This window comes from Tauraco erythrolophus, chromosome 1, assembly GCF_009769465.1.
Source record: "Tauraco erythrolophus isolate bTauEry1 chromosome 1, bTauEry1.pri, whole genome shotgun sequence".
Taxonomy (NCBI): domain Eukaryota; kingdom Metazoa; phylum Chordata; class Aves; order Musophagiformes; family Musophagidae; genus Tauraco; species Tauraco erythrolophus.
Window position 1 is genome coordinate 39,324,942 of NC_141465.1, and position 20,002 is coordinate 39,344,943.

At 35.5% G+C, this 20,002-nt stretch overlaps 1 protein-coding gene across 2 annotated transcripts in view; it reads right to left on the reverse strand.

Moving 5' to 3' along the window:
- USP9X (ubiquitin specific peptidase 9 X-linked) overlaps positions 1–20,002 on the reverse strand; it is an 80,099-nt gene that overhangs the window by 35,725 nt on the left and 24,372 nt on the right. For both annotated transcript variants that reach the window (XM_086618559.1, XM_009983741.2), the window contains exons 13-23: positions 18,614–18,747; positions 13,938–14,025; positions 11,985–12,327; positions 10,497–10,592; positions 9,623–9,834; positions 7,663–7,903; positions 7,304–7,453; positions 7,072–7,192; positions 6,462–6,592; positions 5,937–6,215; positions 2,482–2,607 (exon numbers count right to left, since the gene is read on the reverse strand). In XM_086618559.1, coding sequence (XP_086474685.1) covers positions 2,482–2,607; positions 5,937–6,215; positions 6,462–6,592; positions 7,072–7,192; positions 7,304–7,453; positions 7,663–7,903; positions 9,623–9,834; positions 10,497–10,592; positions 11,985–12,327; positions 13,938–14,025; positions 18,614–18,747 — 1,921 coding nt within the window. The remainder of the gene's footprint in view (positions 1–2,481; positions 2,608–5,936; positions 6,216–6,461; positions 6,593–7,071; positions 7,193–7,303; positions 7,454–7,662; positions 7,904–9,622; positions 9,835–10,496; positions 10,593–11,984; positions 12,328–13,937; positions 14,026–18,613; positions 18,748–20,002) is intronic.

The window sequence follows — 20,002 nt, forward strand, 5'->3', positions numbered from 1 at the left end:
CAATGGATTCTAACTTCTCACAAGTGCATTTATAGAAAGTTTAAAATATAAAAATTCAAAATTTAACAAAGAATTTGCCCTTAAAGAGAGGAAAAAATGTATCTTGAAAAGCATTTGTACTTCATATATGTAACATTTCATTTTTTAAAAGCAGGTAGCATGTATTTTAGATATATTACAGAACCTTACACCATAATGCTACAAATACCAGGAATTATAAGAAAGTGAATATTTTTGATAAATAACCAGCAACTCTTTGATTCTGAGTAAGATTTAGTAGAAACTACCAACTTCAATGCTAAAACATTCTTGTTTTAGGGAAAAAAAAAAAAATCTAACAAACCACCATGCATGCATCTAGAAAGCAGCTAGCCTCTTAAATAATGTAACAAGTTCCAGTTATTTTAGGGTTTGTCCCCCCCCATGACAGTTATTGTGCTAGCTAGGCAAACTAAAGCTTATCAAGTATGTGATTAATATATAAAAGGATGGTTCTACGTTCAAGTTATACAAGGTTTAAAATTAGTAAGAACACAGATCTTATGAAAGCAGACTCACTCTTCAGTATTTTGAGCACAGTTGGAGTTAACACGCAGTAGTTTCTACTGACATACAAACATTACAAAACATACTACAACTGCCATTATATACAGTTTGCATCAACTTTCAAAAAAACCCCGAACCTATATGCAGTCTACAGTCACAGTAGAACTGTCAAAAAAAATGGGCAATCTTTAAAAGCAAATGGCCAACAGTTCCCAAAAATTTCAAATTCCATTTTTCTAATGCTCAGACTTAATAAAAGAAGGAATCTTTAAGAAGCTTAACTAATAAGCTAGCTGCATCAGGAAACCTGAACAATACGCATTCTTGCTACTGATACGGACATTAACAGTAGTTCCAACAAAAATAACAGGCATTTCACCTTTGCCACAAGCAAAGCAACTTTATAGTAGCAGCATTAAAAGAAAAATTTGTCACACGCACAAAAAACCATTTTCTTTTTTAATCTCATTGCAGTTTTGAAATCTTAAAGTATCAAAATTTTTTTTTAAAAGTGAAAGATTTCTTTGTGCTGTAGTCTACTGTCTTCATGTCAGATTTTATTTTTTTAAAATTTTAAAAATTAAAAATTATTATTTCTTTTAAATTGTGAGGTTAGCTGTCAAAGAGCCTTTGACCATCAAAACACTAAAAGAAAAAAAAAGTCTTTCAAAGGCAAACTACAATATGTATGTAATATAGCAGTTTTCACAATTTCAGAAAATTACAGACAACACTAACAGCAATATTGTGTAGACTCTTGTAGAAGAGATTCAGATTTTGTTTGATGTGCCTGGTAAAGGAAAAGTTAGTTATTTATTTATTAGAAGCCTTCCAAAAAGGACAAAGGCACAATTAAAAACCTTTTTTCATAACACACCTCAAAAGACATTTCTTCTGCGGAAGGAAGTTAATTAAATCAGAGCTCAACTGGCCAATTTTAAACATACAATCACCTATGAATAAAATACCACCACTAATGGAAGGCAGATGGTTCAGTCTTGCAGTTTTTAGCACATTGTGCTTTCCTTAGACACTGCTCCTCGTTCAGAAGAAATAGTGTACTTTTCCACATTAAGATGGTAATGCACGACTGCTTTTATTTAGATAGCTCAGAACTGTTTTAGAGAGAGCTTTGCAGAGATTCTATACAGTACAGCAAAACAACATTCACTGCTTCCACACGGGAAACTGAGGGATCTCGATATACTGACGAAGAGGAAGTCGCAGTAGTTCCAATTTTAGCTTCTGCTGAATTCAGTACAATTCAATAATGTGTTCGTTAACATGACTCATAATTCCAAACCCAAATGGGGTTTGGTCATACCATACGGTACCATACAGATAAGACTATTATATATCTGCAAAGCACACTGTTTAACCCTACTGAGCTCCACAATCCCATTTCCCTTGTATCATTAATGCATTTTCTATATATAAAGACACACTGGAAACAATTTGAGATTTTTATCTTTCAGCATTTAAAAATCATGCTCAATATTTGAGAACTCCCTCCCCTTTTCTGTGTTTCTCTTCAAGAAGAGAATGCTCCTCAGAAATCAAAAGATGAAAAACAAAAAAAAGAAGAAAATACCACAAAAACGTTCCCAAAATACCCATTAACTTCTTTAAATCTATTACATGAAGTTTCTGAAGTTCTAAGTGTAACAATATTCACAATTCATTGAAGAGCTTGTGCAGCTTGCCTATTTCACTTAAGCCTCTTTACACTATTAGATACTGAATTTCATAATTGCATATGCAAAGAATTCATTAAATACTTTTAATTAGTTAACATGAACCATATGACTATTACCTAAAACGTTTCATGACATTTTAGAAGGAAAATCCACATCTTACAAAGTAGTAAATTTAAGGATTTAAAAAAAACCCACAACACTACATGAAAAAAGGTGATGCAGAAAGGAATTCACTAACCTCATCAGATATTTGCTGTGCAAGACGTATTGCTACATTTCTTAGCATGCATTCTGAAGTTGGATTAGGAATGTTTTGTAGGGCATTTTGTAGCACCACTGCCTGGTCGTGCGTAGCCTGGTTTATCTGAAAGAAAGTATTTCTTATACTTATTTTTACATGGAAAAGAGAAAGCAAGAACATATGAAAACACAGTTACTTGGAAAAGTTTGGTACAAGTAGAAAAGATTTGAAAGGAAAACTACTTTCAGAAACTGCAAACACCATGAAAAATAAAGCCCTTAGTTTTCAAACAGATACTATCGCGTCTGAAGACACTGTATGCTACAGTGCATGATCACAGAGTACAAGTAGTTAGGAGGAGATGCACTTGCTCAAAACTACTTATGTTTGGGGGTTTATTGATCAGACTATTTCAAATTAACAGAGCATTCAGAATTACAATGCCTCCTTCCCTTTCTGTTGATGTAGAAAAGGAAGGGTTTGCTAAAATAATGGGTCTCCCTCTGGATTTGCTAATAGTGTCCAGACAGAATATGGCTGCAGTGTTCATTACAGTCAAGTACATGTTAAACATTTGAGTTAGTGCTCTATTGAAGAATTCTGTTCTTCATCATCCCTCCTGTTCTTTATAATACTTTCACAACAGAAACAGCAGCAAGATAAGTTTTTATCTTTTCTGTATTGGTTTGAGCATGGAGTTCTTTCTCCTTGGGCTGACAGAGCTCCGTAGTTTTGACAGTTCAAATCTGAAATGGCTGTTTCCTTCTCATAGACAAACTTGTTTGAGAAGACTCTGTGCTGTGATTAGAAGTTAAAGCTTCTTGTACAAAAGAGTTTTTCCATTTTCTGGTACCATTTCATCAAAAAAAACCCATCTCAAATGCTGCTCAAAAGACACATTGTGAAGTTGGTCTGTACACCTGGCACTGGTCATATCCCTTCACTTTCTCAGCTTCACTAAGACACTTGATTCGGGGAGCAAAATCACAGAGCTCCCACTGAAGACTGTGACAGAGCTTATACAGTCAATTAGCACTCAGAAGCGGGCTGTGAAAGAATCAAGTAACACATATGGGAGCAAATCAGGATCTACGTATCAGAATACTATGTTTAACAACATTATTCATTGAATTTCCTTTGAAAGTAAGGAAGAAAATTAAAATTTAAAAGGTCCTAGTGAAAACAGCAGACCGGTAACCGGAAGAGTGCAGACACAGTCTTGTTTACCTCCTTCTCTTAAGTACTGACAGAAAGCCAAGACAGAGTTATGCTATGCTATGTTATTGCAGCCCAGAAAGCCAACCGTGTCCTGGGCTGCATCAAAAGGAGTGTGGCCAGCAGGTCGAGGGAGGTGATTCTGCCCCTCTACTCTGCTCTTTATGAGACCCCACCTGGAATACTGCATTCAGCTCTGGAGTCCCCAACACAAGGAGGACATGGAGCTGCTGGAACGAGTCCAGAGAAGGGCCACAAAGATGATCCAAGGGCTGGAACACCTCTGCTATGAAGACAGGCTGAAAGAGTTGGGGCTGTTCAGCCTGGAGAAGAGAAGGCTCTGGGGTGATCTTATTGCAGCCTTCCAGTACCTGAAGGGGGCCTACAAGAAACCTGGAGAGGGGCTTTTTACAAGGTTATGTAGTGATAGGACACAGGGTAACGGCTTTAAACTGAAAGAGGGTAGACTTAGATTGGATATAAGAAAAAAAATTTTCACTGTGAGGGTGGTGAGGCACTGGAACAGGTTGCCCAGAGAAGTTGTGGCTACCCCATCCCTGGAAGTGTTCAAGGCCAGGTTGGATGAGGCTTTGGGCAGCCCGGTGTAGTGGAGGGTTTCCCTGCCCATGGCAGGGGGGTTGGAAATAGACGATCTTTGAGGTCCCTTCCAACCCTAACCATTCTATGATTCTACGATTCTATGCTACTTATGCTTTAGATGTGTTAGATGAAAGGTATTTATAAATATCCCACCTCTATCCCAAGCTGTAAGCTTATTGGTGCTGCAGTAATAAAATGTATCAAGACCAAAGTCCTTCAAAAAGGATGATGATAGTATCAAGAATAACCATGTTTTTTCCAACAAATCAGTTAATAATTGTTGTGGTTTCAATGTTTCCAACACTTAACAGTGAATGTCAGTAGTCACGGACAAATATTACTACCTCCTAAGTGGTCAGCACAAATCTGTTTCAAACAGTACTTCAAGACTGTAGTTTCAAACAATACTTCAAGATTCAACTGATGTTGAACTATGTTCCAAACTCGCTTTGAATAAACATCATTAGAAAATAGGGCAGCAAAATTCACTCATTTTAAATAGACAAAGGACAGAGTGGCAAACATGTTTGCTTTAAGACATTTCTACTATACTCTAACATCAGACATGAAAAGGGATCTTCACCTCTTTGTAATTGTCAAGAGTTTTGACTTCCTTGAAAATGAATGAATGAATCTGGTATCTTCCAACAGATGGAACTAACCAGAGCAGATATATTTATTTTTCAGACTTAAGACGAATGTACTTCTCTGCTTCAGAGATGGACCTTAGTAAATATTCCAGAAGAAAGTGCTCCAAAGTGGAGCCTTCTATGTATTCTTGAGTATAGGTTGATAGCTCAAGCAACTATTTGGGATGGAACCTCACAAAAAGAAAAAAAAAAAAAACACAAAAAACCAAAAATCTAGAATACTTGGAAGCAAATGACCAAGGAGGACAGCAGCAAATTTTGATTTTGGAGGTCTATGCTGCACACTTTCCGTAAGAGGGTAGAAATAAAATCCTGACTCACAACATATTTGTCCAGATGTAGAAAAACTAACTAGCCATATTAAACATGCACAAAATCTACTATAGACACGTAAGATCACGGTTCAGAACACCTGTGTTACACTTTCTCTTTGCAACTACGAGAAATCTTATCGTAGGACACCTTTGCAAAGTTCATTGTTCATAGCTGGATGTACCTAGTTCTCTGCAATGGACAGATTTAGGAATCTACCACGTCAAGGGCTTATTTTTGTGCAGAAGGAGGACTGGCATGACTCAAGGTCCGTTCTGTTGGTTTATGCTCTAATCATGAATAGGAGATACAAGAAATTCAGAGGCACATCCTTCAGTAGACTCAACAGCTCAAAAGAATCTGAGTTCACATTTATGGAATAGATGTACTTGAAAACAGAAAGTTACCTGTACTGACAATCATGCAAACCACTGAAAATCATATACAGAGCAGGTGGATCTCACACCTAACTATTCTACAGTCAAAAAGAAAGAGGATTTGTTTAGGAAGTTGATCTTTTTTTAGAATCATTAGACAACATTATCCGAAAGTACCATGAGTCCTTGACATGCAACTCGCTCGAAGAGATTGTCAATGGAAAGTAGGCAGATGCTGTTAGAGACAATATCAAAACCAGAGTACACTGCTATTTGCATCAAGGAAGATTTATATTACCGGTGAAATTGTACTTGTGCCTTCCACAACTGGCTGACAAGCTTCTGCCACAGCTCGAACATGGCCGTATCCAATTGCTGTTAGCAATAATTTGGCTATTTTTAGAGCATTAAGGTAGGCACCCCTTCGAGTTTCCATATCTGCATTTGGCAGGAAGTTATTTCTAGTCAGCATGCTCAATACAAGAGGCAAACCACCACTTTTTAAGAAATTGTATTGGAAGTCACTGGCGTCTTCTCCCAGAGGTGCACTGGCAGGCATCAACAAGGCATAAACTACCTGTAAAACAAAATACAGAGTTAAGTAACAGGAATGCACTAGCATCAATATAGATGATTGAACATGAGACTATGCTGGAACAGCACTTCAGCAATGGCCACACACCAGTTTATTCCAGTAAATTGTTAAGTATTTTCAATTGTTAATTTCAAACCAGAATTTGATCTTAGGCTTCCACAATGTTACAGAAAGGACTGCCGAAGAGAGAGTTGAAGATTTTTAAAGAAGAGGCAAAGCATCACAAACCTCTGTTAGATACAGCACTTGTGAGGCAGAAGGACCAAAGAATAGAGAATCAAGGGATGGACTGAGGCTGCTTTCCCCAAGCTTTGCATGATCTAAACAAATAGCTCTTAGTTTCTCAACCGTAGTGTTATCTGCAATAAAAACACAGCTTATAAACATTTTATAACACAACTACTCCAGAACAAGCCAGTAGTATTTACAATTATAAACCTGAAAAATTTTAAGTGTATTTTTGCTATATTTGTACTGCAAGAAGTGTATCTGACGGACAAGAACAGTCTACGAAGTCTTCTGCAATGATTATTTCTGTCAGTACAAAGTGATCCTATTAAAGTAGTGCTACAAAAGCACTTCAAAACACAACACTTCTCCCCATTTTCACTGCGCTGCACTCCGGTACTGAAGCACAGTACCAACTGCAAACTATGCAACTTTATACAATATACAAGAAATAACTATTTGGGAAATACAATCTCATGACAACTGTCATGAATTATAGTATCAATAAATTATCAGAAAGTGGAAAATTCCTAACTTCATTTTTATATAACAGGTGAGAAATTATTATATAGGATATTACAATATGAAACAGGATAAAATGAAGTTTCACCTGGTGGCATGAGCTTCATAAGAACACGCGCTCCATCTCTAAGAGGTGGCATATTTAGGCTACTGCCCAAGTCTGCAACTTGCCAAAGAAAAGAGATGTATCGAGGATGCAGCGACATGATCTTAAAATAAGCAAACAAACACAGGCCCCCCCCAAAATCGTTAGTTAAAGACAAAGTATAGAGAAAAAATGCTTTTAAACTGTTCATTTCAGAATCTATGTATGCGCTTACCACTCCAGGCAAACAGCTTTCAACTTCTGGATTTGGACCATCGCTGTAGTGATTGCCATGGTTGCCCGGAGAACCAGTTGAAGAGTCAGAAGAACTATCTGGACTTGAGGGCATATTAGAATTTATCTGTGTAAGCTTAGCCGTAATTAGCTGAAAAACACAATCATAGTTTTAATACTATGCAAAAATGAAGATTCTTTACTAAATAAGCATCTGATATAATGTTAATGGCATAATACAAGGAGGAGGAATGGAAATATTTCACAAGAGTAAGTGATCCTATGCGTGGTAATTTTCAAGCATTTACAAAAGGGAAGCGACATCTGAACTGACATAAATAATCAACCTGCAAGACTTACCGTTTTATCTTTGAGATTCAACTGCCCAATTAATTTTCTGTCATCTGCAGGGTCCACCAGCTCACCACCAATGAACAGTTCTACTTTTGTGTGCGCACTATTGGCTTTAATACGATTGAGAATACAACGCCGTACTTGGCCAATGGTGTCGTTTGTATGAGACCAAATATCCAAATCTTCCACCTGTCGGCCTTGGTTTGGAAAACGAACTACCAGTGTGATATGTTTACCACGGAAAGCTCTGAAAATAAACAAACCAGACAAAAGTTATTTTTACCCTCAGGAGATAAATTCTTTTTCCTGCCGTATTTGTGTTGCAGATATTTCAACGTCAAATCTTTAAGTATGGTGGTGTACTCCAGCACGAGATTATTTTGTGAAGGTGCCAGCAATTATGCAAACATAACATACACAGAAACCTTCAAGAAGCCACACTCAGCACAAATGCATTAAAGATATGGTCAACTTTACAGTCAGGTTAGGAACATTAACAGAATTTTACGAAGTTTTAGATTCTTTCTCTTGCTTGTAATTTCCTGATCAAAATGCGTAAATAAAGTTCAGACTGGCAACTATATTTTGCTCTTTTAGCAAAACAACTCAGTTTTAAATACACCAAGATCAGCAAAAGCCATCGGCTCATCAAGTCTTAATGCCTTCTGTCAAAAGTTTTAATATTAGAATTCCAACTTTAAAACCAAAATGCTTTAAAAAAAAATTCAAAGAGGTCAAAAAATAAGAAACGTTTTCACACTAGCAGTGATCGCACTTCACACAATGGCAGGGAGCTCATTAGGAAAGATGTGCCCAGATAAGCCCAACAAATCAATCCAATGCAACAAAAGAAGGCAAAAATTTCTCATAAAAGCTCCTTGCTAACAAGACCTGTGAAAAAGTTAGTCTAAGCATCCTATATAAAAAAGATGCACCTGCAATCAACAAGAGAACTTGGTTAGGACTAATCAATCGATATATTAAAAAAAAATGCCGTAGGAGCACTACAAATTAGTGACACACCATGAAGAAACAGGAGCCTCTTCAATTTTCTTGACAAAAAGGGCATTTAAAATAACGGGACAACAAACTCCACAATGTCTAAACACGTGTAAGCTGCATCATAAATCCACAGCAATCTCAGTGTATTCCTTATGTATTTTTAGACTTACTTCCTATAGATAGCAGCTACTAACACTGAAACATTTAAACAGTTTTCTGTTCTCTTTCCCCTCTCAGGAAACAGAGTATTTTGTTTGCGAAAATACCTACACAACATTGGATTTAAGTGTTTCCTTTTTCTTTGTACCGAAGAGTTACAGAACAAGCAGTTAGGACCTAAGTTTTCACTCAAGATCAAGTATAACAAGAGTGAAGGTATACAGAAAATAAATATACCTCAAAGCGCTGTTCTCTTCTTCCCCTTTTTATGAGGGACTTACACAGAATATTTTTATGAGGAATTTACATAGAATATTTCACTTAATCCTAAATTAAAGCTTGCAAAGTAAGATTAGCACCTCTGTAAACAACTCTGGAAGATGAAGATACACATTAACAACATGGTTTTTTTATGACACAACCATGAAAAACAAAGAAGGTTTGCCCATGCTAACTTAAAGAATGGTATTGCTTTTAAATAATTATCTGAAAAAAAAAGAAACACCTCCAAAATAACTAGTCACAAGGTATGTTGTGCTACTTATAGAACGAAACACCAGAAACAAGTTTATTCCCAGGTCTGCTGTCCCTTTTATATAGGCCTGTACTTGCCTGATCTTTCAATTTTATTTTTTTTTTTAACTACAGAGCAGAGTTTAAATGTATTGGCAGAGAAAATGGAATTTTCAATCTCTATAAATACATTCCCTGAATAGAAACCCTTTAGAATGTAAAAATCACAAAGATACTAGTAATACTTTAGTTAACAGAAATCAAAATCACAGTAGTGCATTTTCACACATACCTTGACATAGGTAGAATAGTTCTCTCTTCGTGGTAATCACTGTCACATTCATTTATGTACTCTCTTAAAACAGTCAACACTCTCACCATTCGTATTGCTTCTTGTCTTGCACAATTGATACTATCTTTATCCCCATCCAGTACACATAATGTATCATAGGAGGCTTTTAGACGATCAAAACAGGACTGAATGAAGTCTTCATGAATCACTACCTAATTACATTAAAAAATTGGTGCAATTACAAAAAAATACTAAAACCCATCTTTTCAGTAAGATAATCCAGTGGTAGAAGTGAAAAAAAAAAAAAAAAGAATAAATCCCCCACAAAACCAAACCGGTAGGTTAATCTACAAAGCTGTTTTATCAATGGGAGTTTAATTTAGCGTGTGTTTCAAAAATCTTGCATGTCATCAGTAGCTGTAACTCTACAGTGTAAACTTGTATTTAAACAGAAAAAGTGAAAGGTTGCACAGAGAATGCTACATTAGACTTTCTCTTATTCATTTCCTCAGACTATGCTGAAGAATCTCTAGCTGACAATCTAGTAGAGGTTAACTTACTTTACACTAACACAGCACATTTACAGGCTACCAGAACAACTACCCCTACGCCCTCAATCAGGTAACCCAGTTCTGGATTAAAAAAAAATATCAGAGTTCAGTCTGTAAACATCAGAAAAAACCTAATTCTGAATCTGACCAGAACCTGGTGGCTGGACTCAGGAGTCTACTCTCCAAAATTTGAAAACTATTTTCTGTTTTCAAAGCTGTCGAGTATAAAAATATCACCAAATTCAATTTTATCACTGTTTCTCTATCAGATTATATTCCGGTTTTCCTCTGCGTGGTGTTTTTTGTTTTGTTTTGCTTTTTACCTGATTAACTTGTAACCTTGGGCCAAGATTAGTATAGATCTCTTTAAGAAGATCTATTGCTCTGTTTGCAATGTCATCGTTTCCCTGAATCACAACCTAGCATAGCAAAAAAAAACAAAAAAAGAAAAGAATTAGAACATATTAAAACTTTCTGGTATAAAATTTAAAACCAAAATTACTAAATAAGTATCTTGACACAACAGTATGCCTAATTATTTTATGAGGTGAAAGTAGCTAAAATGCTTTGTTACAAAATACAATCAATACAACTTACGTTAAGAGTCAAAATCAAGAATTAACTGAAGGAGTTCAGAGTTTGCAAAAAGACCTGGTGCTTTATAAACGGAACGAAAGTAGTGTTTATATATTCATCTTCACATTACATTTCCATTTTCACTAGTTGCAAAGAATAAGACAACTATTTATTCAGATGCTTAAACAATCTACATCACCAAAGATCAAAAATAGAATTTAAAAGCATTTCAATGGCTGTGAGTGGGTAGAAGGGGGACAGGCAAAGGAGTTCTATTTCTAACCTGATGATCTATATTTTAATTACTAGCAACCAGGTCTGAAAGTAGCCCTTACAGACAACCCCTGCAGGATTCTTAGCTGAAGCTTCATGAGTTCTGTCATGTGCCACACAGCAGGGTAGATCCAAGCTAAAACATGCTAGCATTATGTGGGCACTTTATACATCAACATGATGTGAAAACTTACTTGTATAAAAATTGTGATCTACTTTCGTTTTAACTATTATTATTATGATTAAAACACCTAACCCTTCAACAAGTCACAACCAAAATTACTGAGGACTGCTGTTTTATATGTGGCACATTTCACAAAACACAGCCACTTTAATCATGCTACAGCATGCTACTGTGGGTTCTAATGCAGCTCTTGAAAACTAGAAATACTGTGAAAAAATTAAGTATGAAATTAGATACTGATGTTTCCCACCAAGAGATCTGGCAAGCTTCAGAAAGCTACAATCTTTCCATTGAAATGCTATAACCGTGTTTAGGCAAAAGGCTGTGGATATAAGAGAAAGAATCAGACCAGTGATCACTTGGTCTAATCTCAAATCACTCCATTTTACCATACTAGAACGAATGACATGAACTAGTTTATCAAGTGCACAAACCAAAGTTTAGTTAGTTCTAATGTGTGTGTGAGGAAGAGAAACCCACAAGTCACTTGGAACGATCTTTTCTTCTTCAGCAGTATAGGCAAATTTCTAATCTCATGTGCATACACAAACATATTCGATGTTTCAAATAACTTTCCATTAAACATCAGTCTACAAAGTTACCAACTTGCACACTTGATGGGAAGACAGTGGAGTCAATATCCATGCATTTAGTTTGAAAAAATAGCTTTTTGCATTTTCAGTCTACAACTAATACATGACATATTCCTAAAAATATAAAAAGAGACTGAGAAAGACTTGGCAGTTAACCTTTCAGATGTTTCCTCCAATTAACTTACCCTCCAAAGGTAGTCTAATCCTATCAATTCCAGATCATCCATCATATAGGCTCGTCTCTTTGCTACTAGCTTTCCTTCTCGACAGTTCACAGCTTTGAAGAAACGTTCAAAACATTTCATTCCATTTTCTGTTAATAGGGAAGGATCCAGCTGAAGCACATTATTTTCAAAGAAGTCCTTATTAATGTCAGGGTCTAAGTCTGGTTCATCCCCCATTAGTTTGGAATACCATTTAAAACAGGCTTCGCGATCACAAAGATAAACTGCATTTTCAGCTAAACACTTCCATATTTGCTTCGCCTGAGGGGCACAGAGCCACAGCTGACCATCCTTCAATAAAAAGCTTGAGTAAAACAAAAAGACAATTAACAGCACTGTCTAATAGACATCTGGAGTTACAAGTCAGTAAAAAGTACAGGCAAAAAGCTGTATATGCATATTATACATGTATATATCGTAAGTACAATCCTAAAAAGTTTATTTACATCATCAGTCCACTCACAATTATCCCCATGATTTCTTAGTAAGTTTGAATGGATTAAGACGTTATAGTCAAACAAAAAAGGAATAAAATTCCACAAAAAATGTTTTACACAGAAATACCAAGCACTGTTTACATATTATATACTAACAAATGCACATCTCCTAATATAAACTAGTTTAAAAGTCAGATCACAACGTAAGACATTAAATTATTTCTGCAACCATTCACTAGATTTTAGCACTCATATTAGCAAAATCTCAAAACAAGGTGTCAATTCTATGGAATAGAGTCATAGGCAAAAGTCAATGAAGTGGAAAATTTTCCTTAAATTGAAGTAGGTTTTTCATTTGTGTTAAATTATGATTTGAGAACTTTGATTCTGAGAGTTAACGCTAAGAATGTTTCAGGAAGAACAAATTATAATCAAAGCTCTTCAGAACAATTTTTCTAATTCAAAATACCTTTTCTTTGTAAAAGAAATCAGGGACTAAGTTATGGCATTGCTTTTCAGAAGCTGCTATCTACATATTCTACATTTGACAGCTACGGGACTTCATTAATTCCTTTATATTAACAACTAGTCAACTTAAAGATTTTATAATTTTTAACATGCAGAAGCGATAAATGAAGTCTGCTATTCATATGCTATTGTGTAATTTAATTAAACAGTTGTTTAACACTTCAGTTTAATTCATAAAAATTATTGGTAAAATTAAAAAAAATAATAATCTCAGAAAACAAGTGAAAAATACCGCAGAACTTAACCAATTGACAGATCATGTATTTTTATTTGTCTAAAAAAAGTTAAAACCAAGTAAGAAAAAGTCGAGTGAGACAGAGCCTAAAAAGCATCAACATACTGCAGCTCTGTGATGTGCAGAGATTATCTTACTTAGATAAGGGTTCTCTTAATTTTACTCAAACAGCAGCTGGCCAAGTCATCCAAATAATTTTTTATTCCAACTTCTTTCTAAAGTTCAGTCGCTGACAACCTAACACCAGAGTCTGACACAAGTATATGTCAGTTTATGATCAGGGACTTTGGTGTGGTACAACAAATAGGGACACATGGGCATATGCCTACATGAAATATTTTACATTTTCAGGTAAGTTATCCCAATATGTATGTAACTGTACACACATGGTACTCAAGTCATTACAGTTCTGCACACAGACAGAAAAAGCCCATACAAATCTTAGTGTGGAATCAGAGCCTTGGATTGCAAAGATCCCCACAAACTTTATCTGAATATGCCAATACTAGCACAAAAAACCTCTCGGGGGAAAAAAAAACCAACACATCATCAAACCAAAACAAAAACATCCAGTGTATCTTTACATTTGAGTTTTGAAAGAAGTTAACACAGCAACTTTAAAACTAGGTAAGAGAAAGAGACACTGGGGTCTGTTTGTTTTTTTCTCTCTGAAGTATTCTTACAGAAGTTAAGCAAATCAAGTTAAAAACTAACCGTAAGAAGTTAAGTCGCTCCTGCACTTCCTGCACATGACTGTATCTGCTTCCTGGTCTTACAGTCTGAGGATCATATTCACCATGCTCTGCAAACACAAAAGGTTTTATTAGACAATACATTCAAAAAAAGAGATGCTAAGTCTAAAAGACAGGATGTGTTTGAAGACTTGTTACTCTGAACATAATTAAAACCATTCAAAGAACAATAAACCTTCAGCACAATGTATGAAAATAATTTTCAGCAGCCTGCTATCAGTTAACGTTTCATCCTAACTTAAAATGGGTATAGGCAAAGATTACTGAGGTCTGTAATCAAATCAACAAACACTTATGCCCAGATACACGTGATCATCATTCAGTGTAAGGAAAGTATTACAGAAGAATTAAAACCTGCATTCTACTTATTTGAATCAATTTTTCCTTATTTCAACCAGGCAGTTTGAAGGTCAGTTAAAATAGAAGTATACCGAGCATATAATTCAGATTATCCAGTGTTTTTTCTGAAGATGCTTTAGTTTCTTTACAGAGCATCTTTTCCAAAATGAGTTTCCCATTTTTAGTGTTTTTCTCCTCCAGAAGAAATCACGACTCCAGTCCTTTAGCACTGCTGTAAGTAGCTATGTATGTGTCATCACTTAGAGGAGGAAAGTATACAACAACTTTATTTACTGCAAGTTTCCAAGTACAAAAAACAAATGTCTGCAATACTGACAAGCTTGAAACAGAAGTTGAGAAATTTTAAATCAAGGCAACAAGCAAAAATATTTGACAATCAGCTGTTTGCTTCATTGGAACTTGATTTTGGTGTGGTTGTGTTTGGGTTTTTTGTTTTGATTTGTGGTTTGTTTTTTTTTAAGGAGACACAATCTAGATCTATACTTGCACTACCTTGATCTGTACTAGTAACATTCCACCATGACACAGGTACATTATGACAGCTCCATTATAAACTAATTGATGCTCTGTTTCTTATTTGCAAAAGTATACAGATTGCAGGGGGGACACATGGATTGACAACTCCAAATAAGTCTAACAGCTACAGTGCATCACCAGTGATCCAAAACTAGGAGAAAAATAGTTGTCATAAATACGGTTCTCTACATACAACCGCAAAGGGGATATTGGCTTAAAAATTAAATAAAAGGGAAAACACAAGACCAGTAGTTAACTGATGTCTACAAAACTAGAAATACTACATTCATCAGAAATCTTTAAAAAATTTAAATTATAATCCTAATGAAGTGAGCATAAATGGATAATTATCAAAAGAAGACGTGAAAAAAATTCTGAAAAAATAATCTAAAAGTAGCAAAATAAAAATTAAGTATTAGAAGTAGGAAACATGAAAAATATGCTGTGGATCTAGCAGAAGAAACAATTATGGTAGATAAGTATATTGCAGAGAAATTAAAATTAATTACTTCGACTGTTGTGTGTTTTGGTGTGTTTCTGTTTGATTTTGTTTTGTTGAGGGAGGAAGTGGTGGTGGTGTTTGTTTGGTTTAACTATGGGGACCATCTGGGCTTTTTTTTTTTCTGAATAGAAATTAATTCACAGACAGAAGCATCAATAACGGCAAGGATAGAAAAATTTAAGTATTAAACACCAGTCAGTTGCCCAAAGGCAATACGGATGCACTTAAGAATTCTGAAAAACTCTGAACTATGAAAATATTCAGTCTCCCTAAATACCCTCCACTTCATCTTCCTTCCACATTCGCCCAATTTATTTTCTACACTGCATCCCACAGCAAGCCTAAGTGTGACCTTCTTTAAAAATTCTTTCTACATATAGGAGCACAAGAACGAACAGAGAAATTATAGATCAAAAAATGAGTAGTTGAAAATTTAAGTACAATTAGTGATAAACACACATAGAAGATCACATGGCACAATTTCTACAAATAATTACATTTTATTAACATTTTGAGTTTCCTGATTACTTCAGAAAAACAGAAGGTAAAGAAGAACTGGCTAGCAACCTTTACAAATTTTCAAAAGGTCTTTGATAAATAGTCAAAAAGATGAAACTGTGCCCTCCTCCTTCAGGACTATACAATGCAACAGCAGTTGTCTCATCGCATGGAGGACTTTGCAGAGCTGGAGGAAAGGCTGAGTTCAATAGAAGAGAAAGTCATAGATCATGGAAAAACATCCTGAAACACAGATTAGGCTTTTCTTTAACTTTAAAAAGGCAAGCATATAAAAGGGAGTATAACAGAAAAGAATATGCATTAGTGAATAAAAGGAGAATAGGAACACTGTTCTCCATCACAGAACACAACTATGCAAGCTTTCAAGGAAAATACGCATGGCAAATTCAAAATTAATTAAAAAATAAATAATCACAAATTACACAGTAATTGTGGCATTAACTACCAAAAAGGTCTGTGGGAAATTGGATTTTATTTTTTCCTATGGTACTTGTTTGACCTCTGCTGTTTGGATGTTTGCTTTGAATTTTCTCCCTTTGTCTCTTCTTCTCCAGCTCAGCTTAATTCTACGGCTGTCCAGTTCTTTCTTTCTGTCCTCACAATCACAATCATCTTTCTTCTCGTTTCATTTATTCCCTTCTCTGTCCCCCTGCCATCTTTTCTCCTCCTCCAGGAAGGCATGGAAGGAAAACTTCACAGTACTCTCTATGTTCTGCTCTATTTAGTTTATAAAACTGAAACTGAAAGAGACGTTGCACAAGAACTGTGTAGTGCAGTCTTAGAACAGTATCTGCAACATCAGGAGATACTTTCTGGTTGCCCTTACCAATGTAATAAAGCATCTAATAAAAAAAAAAAATCCATACAATTATTCATCTGTTTTTATACTCTGATGCAAACGAGTAGAAGTTCTGCAGCAGCTTTGTTTCAAGAAAGCACAATTTAATTGCTTTGTAATTAGATTCAATTTAAACTCTTTGCACACTTGTAATTCCTATCGTGCTGAAGATGTTTATATTACTGCTTTACCAAGTCATTACAGCTGGGGAGGGGCAGAGCAATGGTATGTCAGTTTTGGCACAAGAAAAAAATTATGAAAGACATTAGCCTATTTTTTCTGCCAAAGTCATGAACAATTTGATAGGTAAACAACATTGAAGGCAAAAGTAATTTTTGACAGAGTTTAAAAATAACTGAAATTAATGAATAATAGTTCATACATTAATAGTATGTGTAGGCTTTTTTTTGGCAAAGACAATATTGCATTAGAATATTGATTATGTTTCCTTCATAACCCTGAGGTCAAAACCTCAGATTTCACAGCTGGGCAAAGTCCAAGAGGAGAGAATCATAGATTCTAAGCAATCCTTATAGTTAAGATGGGAAGTTCATTATAAATGAAATTGCATTTTTGTATCACTTCAGCAAAGCTAAAGAGCACTCCAACAGCTTACAGAAGTTACATGAAATAATATGTGTTCTATTCCACCTTCCCAGAGAAGACTAAGCTAAGATAGTATGGCTTGAGAACAGAACAAAGCATTTAGTATGATTTTACAATTAATTAGTGAAATGCTATAATTAATTAAGGAACTTAAATTAGGGTAAACTCTCTCATGTATTCCTGAATAGAGAAATATAGCCGCAGTATGTAGATTTAGCTTAAATGTCATTCTCATTGACCTATACCTGGCTGAAGCTACCATCTCATACAGCACCACTATACAAGCAAGTCTTAAAAGATATCCAAAATACGTCCTTGATCAAGTACTCTCAAATTAAATTAATTAAAAAATTACAGGTGTCTAGGCAACTTACCTAAGCATTGGAAGAAACACACACACATGCTTTACAATGTGCAGATATCCTGTCCTCTCTGAACAACCTACATTGAATTCCTACATAACCTACTGTATAATTTTTGAGATGTAACTGAAAGGCTGGTAGGATGTTATGATGCCAGAGTAGAACGGTCCCTAGTTCCAGTCCATAGAGCAGATGAGGGGGTGGGGCAGAAATCTCCTCCTCTCACTTCTGTTGGCTTAATTCAATATATTAAGTATTGTGGTCCAGTGTAACAAGGAGTTTCCTGGTTCACCATTTTCCTTTATTTCCCTACTTCTACCTCAGTAGCTAGAAAGCTAGTCGAGAATAAGAGTGTAAACTCATCAGCGAAGGGTTGAGTTTGCCTGAAATACATAAATACTAACATGATGTGCTGCCCAAGTGTGGCTCATAACAAACGCAGCAAGAAAGCAACTAAACAGAAATCGAGTTGCATGGTAAAAAGAAACGGTGTCCCTGTGCTCTAAATTCCTTCTCCCTGACAAATTCCAAACACTGGCTTCAAATCAAGGTGATTAACAAACTTCTCAAAGGAGCCCACAAAAATTTGAAGTGAGACAAAATCCAAGATTATTATTAGGACTTTCCACAAAAATAACCACTCTAGCCTAAGTAGGACAAGACGACGTTTATAATCCACAAATAAACAAGAGCTGCCAATTCCCCATATTCTGCTATAAAACACACCACATTTTCAATCATGAAACAAAATGCTTACATTTTAAGCTTTTCTTGCCCAATCAGACACCACAAAGGCTATCTACCCCGCAGATGCTTGAAAATTAAACAAATAAACTCAATAGTTATTTCATTACGAAAATTGACTTTTAACTCCATTTTCAGCTGGAGTTTTCCACACACTCTATTTATGAGGCAATTTTTATTTTAAAACTTACCTTTAGCGTACTGCCTCATGCTTTCCATGTAGGCAGACAGATTTTCTGCAACCAATGTGACGAGGGCATGATTGTGCTGAAGTTGATTGATTAAGTCATGTCGGTAAAACACATGGGGACTTCGTTGAGTTTGACTGAAATGAAAATACAAGCATTGTAAGAAAAGCAGAGAAGTCTTGCACCTAACAGTTCAGAAATCCATTTAAGAAATTCATCTTTGATGTAAGTCCCAAATTTTCCTAAAACATCTCTAATAGAAAGCACATTAAGTCTCTGACAATGTTTTTCTTTTTTCTTCTGACACATCAACAGTTCTTACCAGTTATTAAAAGCAGTTAGTTAATGAGCATTATACAGTTATAGTATGTATGAAAAATATCAAAGCAATCCGAGCAGCTCAGCATGCTGCAGGGAGAATATCTGCAGCAAGACAGGAACAGAAACACCTGCCCACATATTGCATAGTAAAGACAGACCCTCAACTGTAGCATAACTACAATACATATAACCACAGTTTCTTCCACATCCGTCTGATATTATTTTCTAAATTTAATATTAAAACACTAAGTAAAACTAGGTCAATTTTCAAAACGAAAGCTCATCATCTTAAAACTATAGTGAAAGAACACTAGTGAATAATCACACTAATTCTTTCAATACTTTGAAAAAACTGCACAACCCTGCATTGTTTTTTTTCTAAAAATATCTTTCTGAAAAAACGTTGGTACAAACATAAAAAAGCTAGTTATGCAGAGACTATACTCTTAAAAAAAAACAGAAAAGTTTAAGAAAAGAAATATCTCAAATAAATAATTAGATGACAATTTAAGTCTGTTCTCAAGATCTGACCAAAAATGCTGCTCTCAAACAATACTAGACATATTTAGATTACAAAAGCAAACTGCAAGAGAAAATACAGAGCCTGAGTCCAAAACTCAGAAGCCATGAACACTATAAAATTCTAGAACTTAGCAATTAATCACCTCTGCAGAACAGTCTCAAAATGCCTCAACTTCCGTAGATCAAAGCACTGATGTTGGCTAAAATATGCAAAACTTGTGCTGCTCTTCCATGGTAAAGAGAAAAAGAAAAAGATGGGAGGAGGGGGGAAGAAAGTAGAACAGAGGCGTTCTTCATTGTATTACCACTCAGTTGATCCTATAGCCTGCCCTGAAGAAATATAAATGTGATTTTGAAACTATTCTCCTTTCCTTCAACATTTAAGAAAGCAGACCTCAGAATTAGTTGAGTGGATTACAGGCAGAAACTCTAATCCCTCCTAGGAAACAGGGTCTCCATACTAGATGACCTACAGCACTCTACAGTATCGCCACACCTTTTGTGAACAGTAGGGAAGGCAAGAAATCCCAGTTCCAGCACCAGCTGATA